The sequence below is a fragment of the Pagrus major genome, chromosome 24 (assembly GCF_040436345.1).
Source record: "Pagrus major chromosome 24, Pma_NU_1.0".
Classification (NCBI taxonomy): domain Eukaryota; kingdom Metazoa; phylum Chordata; class Actinopteri; order Spariformes; family Sparidae; genus Pagrus; species Pagrus major.
In genome coordinates, this window is record NC_133238.1 from 7,449,136 (window position 1) to 7,461,549 (window position 12,414).

The following is a 12,414-nucleotide window of genomic DNA, read 5'->3' on the forward strand; positions in this document are numbered from 1 at the left end:
GAGACAATATCAATCAATCAGCTGATCAATCATTCAATCAATCAGTCATTCAAACGTACGGACACTTGTCTTTACACCTTACAGATGATACAAATGCCTTGTTACATTGTATGAAGTGAACATCAGTGTCAGTGTATAGTTCATTTATCTTAAGTCACATAAGATATGTTAGTGGTTCAATGTCAGAAACACTTATTTTCAACAAAAAATAAATCTTTATGCACAAATGTGTCGCGTGTGTTCAATTCTGTTTGAATGAAAATGTATTTTTCCTATTGCCTCCAACTCTGAAGCTCCCTCTCTCCTTCTCCTTTAACCTCCAGAGGTCACACGATTAGCGCTCATTGTTAAAAGAGCCTTTCAGCTTTGCTATTTAGCGATTATCTGGCTCTATCTCTGCCCGCGTCGACGTGATTTATGATGTTTTGGTCTTGCGGCGGCGTTTCCCTGGCCCGGCGTTCCTAGCCGCTCCTGCTGCTGCCATTGGTGCCAACACTTACTGCTGATCCTGGTCCTGAAAAACTCCAACAAGCATTTGTCAAATTCTGAGTGCCATTAGAGTCCATTAGAGGATGAAATTGGGGACATGTGAGACTTTGGAGCCAAGATCATAACTTTGGATTCCATCCAATCAGCATAAGAGCAACAGTCTTTCAACACTTGGAGACAAGACACTGAGGTAATTCAGAAATAAATTCAAGAGGGACGCCATAAATATGAAAACTTTAGTACAAGTGCCTATAAGAAAATCAAAGAAGTATTATAGAGAGACATATGATGTTGTAGGGACTGTCTTGATTTAAATGTTGCTGACAGAGAAGATGATTTTTTCTCTTATCTACAGAGTACAATAATTATTGCAGTATTATTCCTTTACATAAGCTTCACTGAAACGGCTACCAACGGCGACACCTGCTGTCAGAAACCTGACACAGCACTCCATCCTCTGGGGCCACACGGACCTTTCCACCGACTGACTTCAGTTCCTGCACGGACCTAAATATTAGTTGCACATGAAACAGGCATGGCGTCCTTCAGTCAGAGGCATAAGTGACAGACATTTATCTATTCGCCCTCTGTATCTATTTTAAGTTATTTTGTATATATTTGTAGGAATATTCTTCACAATGGCGACCAGGACCGTGTGTCAAGTGCTCCAACGCCGTGAGTAGCTAACTACTAGCTAACGTAGCGTTAGCATGTGAGCTAGCTAGGTTAAAATGACAGGTCGTAGCTGCATATTGCAGTTGGGTTTGTATAAATAGACCATTTAACAGCAGACACTTTGACTTGACATAGCAGGAGAAGCATAATTACTAACATTAATGATGTTTTTTTATCATGAAATGTCCGAGTGGCTAACGTTTAAGCTAAGTCCACAATACAAGGACGCCTCATAATTAACCTTATTAATACGTCTGTGCTTTTCCTGCCATAACGTTAAAATGTCTGCCGTCGTTTTAAAGTTTATTAAAAGTTGTAAGATGTCGTATGTCATATCAAGTCGCCTTTTTAAGTCATAAATACAACATAAGTTAGCATACTCCTTTTAATAAGCCTTGATAATTTCGGTTAGCAAGCTGCTTGCTAGCTCAGGATTTACTCTTGGCACCCAGTTATTCTTCTATTATTTCATACTCGTAGTAGGTTGAATTATTGTATAACCTTGCAAAAAATATATCAAAAACTTCAACTTGACAACCTGTGTAATCACTAGCATGTCCTTAGATAGTCTAACCTTAAACTTGACTGTGTAATAAACTGCAATGACTTTTATACATATTGTCCCGAAAGCTAACGAAGCAGGTTGTGAATAACCTTAAAAACACCTCATTTACAATAGTCAATATTGTTAAAGTTGGCGAACAGTTTATACTGACATGAATTATGAAGTTAGAGCAAAGACATATCCTGACGTTTCCCTTAATATGGGTCGAGCTCCAAAAACACTGGAGCCTACACTTCCCAGAATGCAACTTAATAGCTTGTTTGGTGCCTGTATCCTCAAAGTCCACAACCCCACTTTGAAACACACTATAAAAAGGCTTTCTGATATAAACTGTAGTGTCAAACACAACTGTTTACGTAAGATTAGTAGTCTCCAAGATTTTTACAAGTCAAATTATGAAGGGATCCCTTTGCGTAACACCAATAATAAATTGGTGTATATATGACATAAACAGTATGCTGCTCTATGTGGGAATCTCCATGTTTAACAATGAAAGACTTCTTCTGCATCATGTTTTACTCTTGAGACCTTCCATCCATCCATTCTCTCCCCCCTCCAGGCTTTGCCTCTGCCGCAGCGGCTGTGCGTCCACCGGCCGCTGAAGTCCGCAGCCAGCGCAACGCCATCTTCTCCAGAGAGCATGACAGACAGAGAGCTCTGTACCCTCGCATCGAGAAGATAGAGGTGTCCATGCAGGGCCCGGGGCTGGACGGTACCCTGCTCATCATGAACAAAGGAATGTCCACTCCACTGAGCTGTGCCAGACGTGAGTAAAAGAGAGTGTGAATGCAAAACCAGCTTGTTTACATTTATCATTATTGTGTGTTTCACTATTTAAATACTTGTTTTGGACTCGGATGAACTCCTCTGTGTTTCCCTCAGACCTGACAGAGCATCATGTGAAAAGCTCGGTGCTGGCCCTGGTGGACGGGGAACCGTGGCCTCTCCACCAGCCCCTCACCCACTCCTGCTCACTCACTCTGCTCACATTTAAAGACAGTGACCCACGGCTGGTCAACCAGGTACTTTTACATCACAAAGTGCTTTAAAAGGATTTCAAATTCTTTGCATCTCCTCCTTTTCCTTTGTAAACACATTACATTATACATTTTCAGGTGAAATAGGTAATTGTTATGTATTTAAAACATTCACAAAGTCTATCTTAATACAACACTGACATGACTATTATACATCCAGAGTGTTGGTTCCTGTCATTGTTCCTCTTGTTTACAGGGACCATAAAGAGATCCCTTCCTCCCTTCTGTGTTACTAATGTGGGACAGTCCTTCTTCTGTGTAAAAATGTATTCTTTATTTCAGACAAAGCTATTATGAAGCTTTGGAAGTCTGAGTGAACCAAATCTTGTAGGCATCTTTGAGCTCATAGTAAAATAGGTTCTTGTGCCTCTAACAGTGTTTGCTTGCTCAGAGGAACAGTTCTGCCCAGAGGGGAGTGAATTTGTACCAAACAACTTCCTGGATTTGGGGAACTTAGGCCTCTGGAATTCATATTTTCTTTGGATGAACTTAAAATGCATTTTTTTAAGAGAATGAAGACTGTAGAGTTTGTCCTTGATCACACACATTCAAATAGCTTTTAGAAGGGATGTCTGTGCAGCTAGTATGACTAAGGGTGACAATTACATTTAATAATAACTCTTTAAATATAAATATGTGAGTCTTCTACTTGGGAAAAAAGGGAACCTATCCTTTAGACATCAACTAATTAGGAAGGAATTGTTTTTTTGGGTGTCCTGAAGTGCTCTGACTTAGTTATTCAAAGTCTTGGAAAAGTCATGAATGTGTACAGCTGTCCACTGTATGTATCCTGCAGAAATGCCATTGACAGAGACACTAGCGTAGGTTAGCCTGGGGTGTATGTTTGTATATGTATGTGCCACCATCTGCACTATGAATAAACATGATATGAATCCCCTACAACAGAAACTGATAAACTGAGACATTTCTACACCGGCCTGTTCTCTCCACCTCTCTTGGGTCTCAATTTTACCACAAATCATTGAACGACATCATTAAAAGATTCATTCAGCGTGTCCTTTTTATTCCCCCTCAGGCTTACTGGCGTTCCTGTGCGGCCTTGTTAGGCCAGGTGCTGGAGTCTGCGTTCAAGGACGACTTCACTGTGGAGTTGCTGAACACACCTGAGGTGCCAGGTAGAGGAGCTTCTCTATATATCTCAAATGTACCCTGAACCAGCCGTCAGATAGCTGCAGAATGTAGCTTTAGTCATCAGTGATCACTGCCAGGAACTAACTTAGATGCTGTGTCTGGTATTTGCCTGATAACAGATGGACAAATAGAACAACATTTCTGACAGATGGGTTTGTTATGTTTCTGTAAAAAATAATAATTTAGACTGACTGAACATAAGTGTTTGTTTTTTTAGCTAACAGTTTTCATGTGTTTCCCTGCAGTCACATCAGGAGCCTTCTGCTGCGACGTGGTCCTCGACCCTCAGCTGGATTCATGGACTCCCTCTGAGGTGTGTGTCTGTTTGTGTGTGTGATGCCTCTGTACTCGTTTCTCGCATGTTTCCATCTATTTGCAAACATTTTCCAGTATTGAAAACGGTTCATTATAATTCCAACCATTAGAGGTCAGCAAAACCTGAAAGTTTTCAGCTGATGTTGAGTCAGTGTAGCAAATACTCGCCTGTTGTAGATTTCAAAGGCTTAAAAGGTCGTGTCCTTCACAAATGACAGACACTATAGTGAATTAGATTCACGTGGGTTAAAATGGATTCCAATGGTAACAGGATTTTACACTGGCCAAAAATCTCAGATAAAGAAACTTCTGCGAGTGCTCAGTCAGTCGTCATGCAGTTATTATTTCTGTATTGTGCTCACGTCCTCCTTTAAACTCCTGCTTAATTCTGTTTAGCCATATTTTGGCAAAAATAAGACCATCTTGTTGGGTATTTAAGTATCTCATATAGATTTTTGTCTTTATTTAAATGTGTGTTTGCGTGAGAAGGAGACAGCTGGTGATTTATTAGTTTTATTATCACCAGCAGATGCAGGGGAGGAATGACTCAGAGCTTTTATTTGTTGCTTCGTGCCTCAGATTGTGGAGCTCTTGCATTGCTCACTGTCCTGGTCTTTTGTTAGTGAAAGATGTTTGCGAACCAATGTTCATGTTTTTTTCCCCTCTCCAGGAGTCGTTGCGGTCTCTGACCCGAGGGGCCCAGCAGCTGATCCACCAGGACCTGGTTTGGGAGCCTCTAGAGGTGGCGCCCTCTGTGGCGCTGGAGGTCTTCTCACACAGCAGGTAGGTGGACTCAGTCCTGTCTATCACTGATACTGATCATAGCTCTTTTCACTGCCTACTGGCTATTTTTGTACCTCCTCTCACTTCACACCTCTTTCCTTCTTTGTAGTTTTCATGGGTCTCTTTGTTTCCTGCATCATCCCTCCACATGATGACTTTTGTTGAATTTCTTCTCTCTGTCTTAGGTGTAAACAGGAAGAGGTGGAAGAGAAGGCAGCACAGAATGCCAGAGGGAAAGTGATGCTCTACAGGTGACGTTTCATGCACATGTTGTGGTTTTAAACTTAAATTCTGCCTTCATTGTTCCAGTGTTCTGTCAGTTTCATGTTTTTCTAAAGGAGGGTATGTCTTTTGTAAATGTCCCACCTCTTCTCCAATCTTAATCATTTACCCTTTGTCTTCTTTTGAAGATGTGGTGATCATGTGCTTCTAAGCGGGGACCCCCTGGTGGCCAGGACAGGCCTGTGCTCCCAGTACGAGGTGACGGCCCTCCACAGTCTGGGACAGGGACCGTTTGGTCTCCACCGTCGAGCACAGGGCCTCTCTCTGCCTCTGCAGCTGCAGGTAGGGACGTGTGCGTGGAACATGGTGACGTAATGGCACCTAAATACTGTGTGTGTTGGATTGTTTCATTTTTATTTTTTTTAATCTTGTTTAAAATACTTGACCATTGATTTCAGTGTTATTAGGACAAGGATTTAGACTTGGGATGATCTAAATTTTACAGGAAAGCTGATTACACCACGGTTTCTGTAGCTTAAAAAATGTCAAATTCAAAGGTGATTATTGGTGTGGAATGTCTGCTGGCACCTTCACAGGTTTCAGTGTCACCAAGGGAAAGTCGGTTTATTTTTGTTAACATATATATTTAGCAGTCTGCAGTTGTTTGCCTCAAGATTATTAATTAAAGCAGCATTTAATTGTCTTTTTATATCAAAGCGCATCCTGTATAATAACACAGAAAAAGGACTTTATCTGTGTCTACATGTGTCTGTTAGTCACGTTGTCATCTTCTCTGCAGGCTCATCACACAGTCTGGAGGAAACTGAGGCAGCGGGCAGAGAAACTGGTAAGAACAAAAATGATCTCCTTCTCTACCTCACACTATTCCAGAGGCAGTGACATCAAAGCCAAAGCACTGATGCCAACTCAGAGAAGGAGGGATGTCAGTGTTTTGGGGCAGCAGTCTGGTCTAGATGCTGGATTTTATCCAAATGAGTGCCTGGTCCACATTCACCCTGGATGCCGCCATCACTTCAGATTTCACAAAGTAGCCAGAGGACAGGATTTAATGGTTATTTTTTATTGGTTTGCATTCATATTTTGGCAAAAACAGAGCGAGCAGACTCAACACGGGCTGCAGCGTTGAGGAAAAAGCAGGTGTCGTCCTCGTCATGAAGGACAAACTGCTGTTTTTCTGAACTCGACATCAAAGACAGAGACGCTGACACAAGATCCAAGGAGGAAGTATTTTTAAATCCTTCCAGGTTCAAGGCTCATTCCACGACGTTGTACATCACAGATTGATGCAGCTGAATCCGCTCTGTCTGAGCATAACCAAGTTGGACTGGAGCGCTTAAAGAGACGCATAAATTCTTCAAAATCAAACTAGGCTACGAGTTAATTTTGGATGGAGCCATCTAGGCGAAATATATTTTGCTGCAGCCTTTTTGGCATTCTCTGTGCATCACTGATTGCGTAATGATAAAAAAAAAAAAAAGATGTACTCATTAATAGACACACTTGATTTGGCAACTGATGACATACAGTGCTCTGTGGCCTACATTTTATTTTCACAGAGTGTCGGTTATTTCCGGGAGTTGAAATAGCACTTTATTAAAGACAAAAGTGTGGACGTCAGAGTTGGAACCACATTAAAACGGGGTATATTTGGATCACGTCTTTCCGGAGTTTTTACAAGCACAGGATTGGCATGCTGCAGGAGCTGCAGGAGCTGCAGGACATCAGTTTTATGGTCTGAGAGGACACTGTTCCATATTATCGTCTGACGCGCTACATGTTTACTGTGTTGATTGTGTATTCGATATGTATAGAGGGCAGTTGTTCTGTCCTTTTCGTCCTACGTGTTAACAGAGCATCACCACTAATCAGAAGAGAAGCTATAAACTGAATCTCTCTGAAGGACATTTATACAGCAGCATTTTCACTATATGTAGTCACATAAAGCCTTAATGCACATGATGCTTCTGAGATCGTTTAACGATAAAACCACAGGAGACTTGTTTGTCTTGTCATGCTCAGTGTTGGCAGTTAAAATATCTGTTTCCTCTTTCTTTGGAAAAACTGCCAACATTGTGACAGACATCAAACTGTCAACGAACGGCTACAAGGACTGGACTGAAAACACAGTCTGAATCATGGGCTCATCTGTATTTCACTTCAGAATTCTCACACATTCAAGTATTATCCACATGTTACAAGTTAGATCTCGCTTTTGTAATTTTAACACAAGACATGGAGAAAGATTCAGCTGTCCTTTTTAATTTTTAAAGGCAAACTGTCCAGGCTTTGTCAGCTGCTTTTTGCAAACAAAACATTCAAAGTAGAGGTGTCGTAGTTCACCTATGAAGGCACCAACCTGAAGTTTCCCTTAGAATCAGTTTTTAACAGACAGCTACATTTATATCAGGTAATCAGACAAAAAAATTGGGTCGGTAGTTCGATTACATGCGGCAAATGAAAGTGTAGTAGAAGGTGCTTTTCATTGGTAGCCTATATGTACAGAATATTTACACTTTAATATACAGGCTGTGATCAAAAGCATTACCAAATGTAATGAGGAATGAAACTGTCAGAGAGATCATGTGTCTCAGTTAGCTGAGGCTAATGTTAAACAACTACAGCAAAAAACACGAGCGGTCCCATAATCACGAGTTGTGAACAAGCCTGCAGTGTAGCCAGAATATCTAAATCATTGTTGTTATAGGTCAAACTAAAAGCGAGCTCTTCCAAAATGTTGTTAATAATCTTGTGTGTGCAAAGGATGGTCAGCACGTTGTACTGTTTAGAGTTTGTTTTCTTCTTCCTTAAACTTCTTGACTTAAACTAAAACAGTTTGATAGCAAAACAATCTTTTGTTGTGGCTCGACTTGGATTAGAAGTTTCAGAAGGGACACATTTCATATTGTATAAGCAGTTTTTAGCCTTGGAACTACGCACATCATTGTTTTCCATTAGATCCAGATGGACAAAAGAACAGAAACAATCAAATGCAATCCTGTCCAGCAGCCAAACATTTTAGAGACTGTTTTTAAGAGACAGTGATTCAGCTCTATACTTTTTCAGACTGTTGTAATACATCAGACCCTCTGTATGTACAGAATTTACCAGAAACGGCTTTATGAAAGCAGCGAGGCGTGGGCAGGCGCATTTTGTAAGCCGGCTGCAGGCAGTAGGGAGGCATGTTCCCCGTCTGCCTCCAGCTGGCGCTCAAAACACAGCCGCCCACGCTACAAACAGATGCCTCCACACCCCCCTCTGTAGAGAAGTCCTTTTAAAGATGGTTTTAAGCTTATTAAACTCACATAAACGACAGAAAAAATGTTGGAGAGGACGTAACAATTATTAGAAATAATAGATTACATGATTGTTACATATTTTTGACTTTTTCTTTCTTTTGTTTCATACAGGTTGAGGTGTCGAGACCCAAAGAAGCAGCTCCACCCTCTCAACCTGACTCCACCTCTGACCAGCCTGTAACGACCCCTGTGTAACCTTCCACACACACATACACACGACATGTATCTGACTGTACTATTTGTTCAATAAATGTGTAAAAAATATCTGACAAATCACTTCATTTATCTCGTTCTTATCGAAATAGCTGCAAATCGAAAGGAATCGTTTACGTGACTTCATTGTCGTAAAAATACACGCGCGTCTTTGTTGCGGTGTGTGTTGAAAAAATGTTATAAACACCCCGGGGGGGGGAGGGTAAGGACTTCAGCTGATGGCGGGTGTGTTGGAATGAAAATGGAAACGCGTGGATGTGCGCTTGTGTGTGTGTCAGCAGTTTGCTTAACAACAAAAGCGAAAGGGTGTGTATGTGTGTGTGTGTGTGTGTTGGATGAAGGTCAGGCAGCAGTGCAGCTGTTGTGTCTGTCACTCGTCAAACAGGTGGCTCTCAATCCTCAGAGTGTGTTGTGAGTCAAGTGTGAGAAAGTGTGAGCAGGCCCGAGGATCGGAGCCATGAGGCGGTTTTCGTTTTCCTTTTTTTTTTTTTTTTTTCCAGGATTCCAGGCGATTTGACACATTAGACACAACGCTCCCGGTTTCTGTCAGAGATCACCCTGTGATCAAACAAACCCTCTGCTGCCACTGTGCATCACGAGTGTGTAGAGATGCTCTGAAATACAGGCTCTGATGGTACTGTAGCACTTTCCAATGATACAGCTTTTTATGGAAACACTATAAGTTCTGATTAATGTCTATTAGTCACTCACTGAGTACAATCTTTGTAGTTTCCTGGGTCCTTTGGTTTCTAATAATCCATTGATAAAGGGTCATTATGTTTCTAACGTTCTAATAAACAACCAATTGTGCAGAAACAGATGGTAATGAAACGTTTTAAAATGTAAATTAGAAGAGAATTTACTGCTTTCCTTATCTTATGTGATGGTAAACTGAATATCCTTGAGCTTTTGACGATACATGTGGCTCAACAACAAGCTAACAACAACCTAATGAGCCATTTCCACTATTTCCTGACATTTCATAGATCATATGTTCAATCTAAATCAAATAAATACTTTGGCGGACTAAACGATGATATCCTCCAGTTGCTGCTCTGCTTGTGTGCGTGACCTCCAGGTGGCTTCAGACGATCAATATCACACGTTATGAGTGTCCTCTCTCCGCCAAGATGATAAAATGTAGTCGGTCAACAGAGGATAAACACCAGACAAAGATCCTTGCAGAAAAAGGTGGTCTTTTAATGGCTCTTCTAGAAGGAATTAGCAAATTCCTCACAAATTATTGTTTTTCCGTCTGTAATGTGATCAGATTAAACAAACAAGACATAAAATGTTGATTATTGAGCATTAGAGCTCGTCGTAGACGTATTTTTAAACCTTTGGAGTCTGGCTGGGTGATATACAGTATTAATAAAGCATTAGCTACAACGTAAACACTCTTACAATACTAAAATACCAATAGTTTTTAATAGCACGGTGCTGTAAGCCCAACATTTGTGTAACAGTACAGGTGGTAACAGACAGCTGCTAATGTTTAATGATCACCAATGACAGAAAGGAAATTGAGCCACACAAACAGACCCTCTCCTCTTTCTCCCCACCCCCAATTGTACGCTACATATCACTGTTTGACATTCGAGCCTCTCCCGCTGTGTCTGTCAACAAAAAGTGAAAGTCACGTCACGTTAAAACCTTAAAAAAACACCTTGATGTTCAGATGATTTAAGGAGTGTTCTCATGTTCTACTTCTCAATGACGGGGGAACATTTTTCCAGCGTTCGATCACAGTCCAAACCCTTCGTCAGTAGACGTCTGGAGACCGAGCAGAGCCTCGGGCCAGAAAAGTTAGCCTCTGTGCAGCTGTTGCTCCCACTCAAGCATCCTAGTCCCGCCACCACTACCCCCACACCAACACACACTGACAATGTGTGAGACACACCCAGGGACATATGCCTCGGACTTAGAGCCAGTCACACCACCAGCACCGATTGAGATGTTTGAATCGGTGCCCTGAATTCCTCGCTGCTGCTGCAGCACTCGAGAGATGTTCAGGAACGCCTGCCGCGCCCGCGATGCCGCTGCTCAAACATGATTAAATTTGAATAGCGACTAAAACACTCTGGAATAATGCATTCCTGGAAATGAATTCATAATGTGTTGCTGTTTTCCATTCCATGAAGTCAGTGAATTCACCCTAGAGGTTCCCTCATTTAACTGTATAGTGAAAGGACTGATGGAAAGCAGTGGAAGTGTTTGTCAAGCTCGGTCTTAATGTAGGCCGATCCAGTGTTCAGTGTTAACACCTGCTTAGTCAATAGTAATTCACTGGGGAATCATTGATCAGCTGGACTCGGGTTAATGAAACAGTTCTCTGTTCGCTGCATTAGTTGAACTTACCATTATTAATCCGTGCTGAGCTTCTTACTCAGAAATGTAACTGATGTTCACGTTTTTTCTCATTTCAAATGTGGTGTTAGCGTTTCTTAAAAGCACTTTACCCTTTGGTTACAACCCTAAACTTCATGACTGTGCTCTGTCTTAAGAAATGCTAGCAATGTCCATCCTCCATTGAGATGAGTACAAGAAAATAACAACTTAAAATGAGGAAAAACATGCTATGCTTTAGAAACAAATAGCCCACGTACATCTAGATCCCATGCAAACCGATAAATTGACAATCACAATAGTTTGTAGTGTAGTTTTTTGGCAACTACTCTATCAATGAATTGTTGTAGTTCTAAATAACAGTTGAACATTGAAGGGAAAAAAACCCATTAAGTTGAAATATTAGATTATCACATGAAGAGTACAAACACCTTCACAACTGAACATTTTCCAAATAAAAAGGGGCCAGAAATCTTCAAAAACATAGCCACAGTTTTCACTCTTCAGAATAAATTCCTCTATTCATAAAAAAAGTGATAACTGACAAGGAAGAGCCTTTTCCTGCCAAAACAGAAACATTTCTTCGCAGTATAAATGTAATCCCTGCATTCATAGTATCTAGAGAAAGATTAGTTTCTGAATACACTGAATACATTTCTGATTTCGGCCTTGAGAGAGCGCCAACCCTTCCCTCTGTCTCATGAACCTTTAATTCTCTTTCGGTTGCACTTCTCTCAAGTTCATCATCTTGATCCGAGGCTGAACATGTTTTCATCATCTTCAGAAACTCTCAACACTTAATAGGGACGTTTTAAGGGTAGAATTCAGCTTCACCTTAACAATTAGAGACCGGATGAAGTGCTTACTGTAGCTTTTTAGATTATTTTTAGAGTTAACAGGGAATCCTTGAAACACCTCCATACCTTACAAAAGATGAATAAAGACTGTTTTACATCTGAGTTGTCTCTCAGCCTGTTGTGCACCTGCTGTTACCTGTCTGCTCACAATAACACTTTCTAATAAGGAACTTGTATACAACATGTTAATATGTAACCAGTGGCTATGAGCTGTTTTTGATGATTTATAGATGGTGGGCCTGTAGCTCTAATTAAGAACAAGCTTTGTTGCCAGGTTGTGGAAAAATCCCTTGGCTGGGGTTTAAATGGAGGTGTTGTTTTCTGTATACATGTTGGTAATCCACTTAAAAAAATGCTTAAAGGAAAAATTAAAATCAGTCGTTTCTGGAGCTTCACAGCAAAACAGCGTTACAGCATTCTCCTAAACCACTGAAGTATATGGG

The 12,414-nt window shown here is 41.0% G+C and overlaps 1 protein-coding gene across 1 annotated transcript; it reads left to right on the forward strand.

The window, feature by feature from the left end:
• Nucleotides 1-1,002: 1,002 nt before the first annotated feature.
• mrpl39 (mitochondrial ribosomal protein L39) lies at nucleotides 1,003-8,819 on the forward strand. The gene is made up of 10 exons (XM_073462633.1): nucleotides 1,003-1,164; nucleotides 2,289-2,495; nucleotides 2,612-2,751; nucleotides 3,803-3,902; nucleotides 4,164-4,231; nucleotides 4,904-5,016; nucleotides 5,202-5,267; nucleotides 5,427-5,580; nucleotides 6,038-6,085; nucleotides 8,667-8,819. Exons 1-10 carry the CDS (start codon nucleotides 1,128-1,130, stop codon nucleotides 8,748-8,750), a joined length of 1,017 nt encoding a protein of 338 aa, XP_073318734.1. The 5' UTR covers nucleotides 1,003-1,127; the 3' UTR covers nucleotides 8,751-8,819.
• Nucleotides 8,820-12,414: the final 3,595 nt, after the last annotated feature.

What these genes read in the sequence shown, in the direction of transcription:
- mrpl39 (XM_073462633.1), top strand. Translation starts at nt 1,128, where the DNA reads ATGGCGACCAGGACCGTGTGTCAAGTGCTCCAACGCC. An exon ending in ACCCACGGCTGGTCAACCAG is followed by an intron (nt 2,752 to 3,802) that starts GTACTTTTACAT and finishes ATTCCCCCTCAG; the next exon opens with GCTTACTGGCGTTCCTGTGC. An exon ending in GGGAAAGTGATGCTCTACAG is followed by an intron (nt 5,268 to 5,426) that starts GTGACGTTTCAT and finishes CTTCTTTTGAAG; the next exon opens with ATGTGGTGATCATGTGCTTC.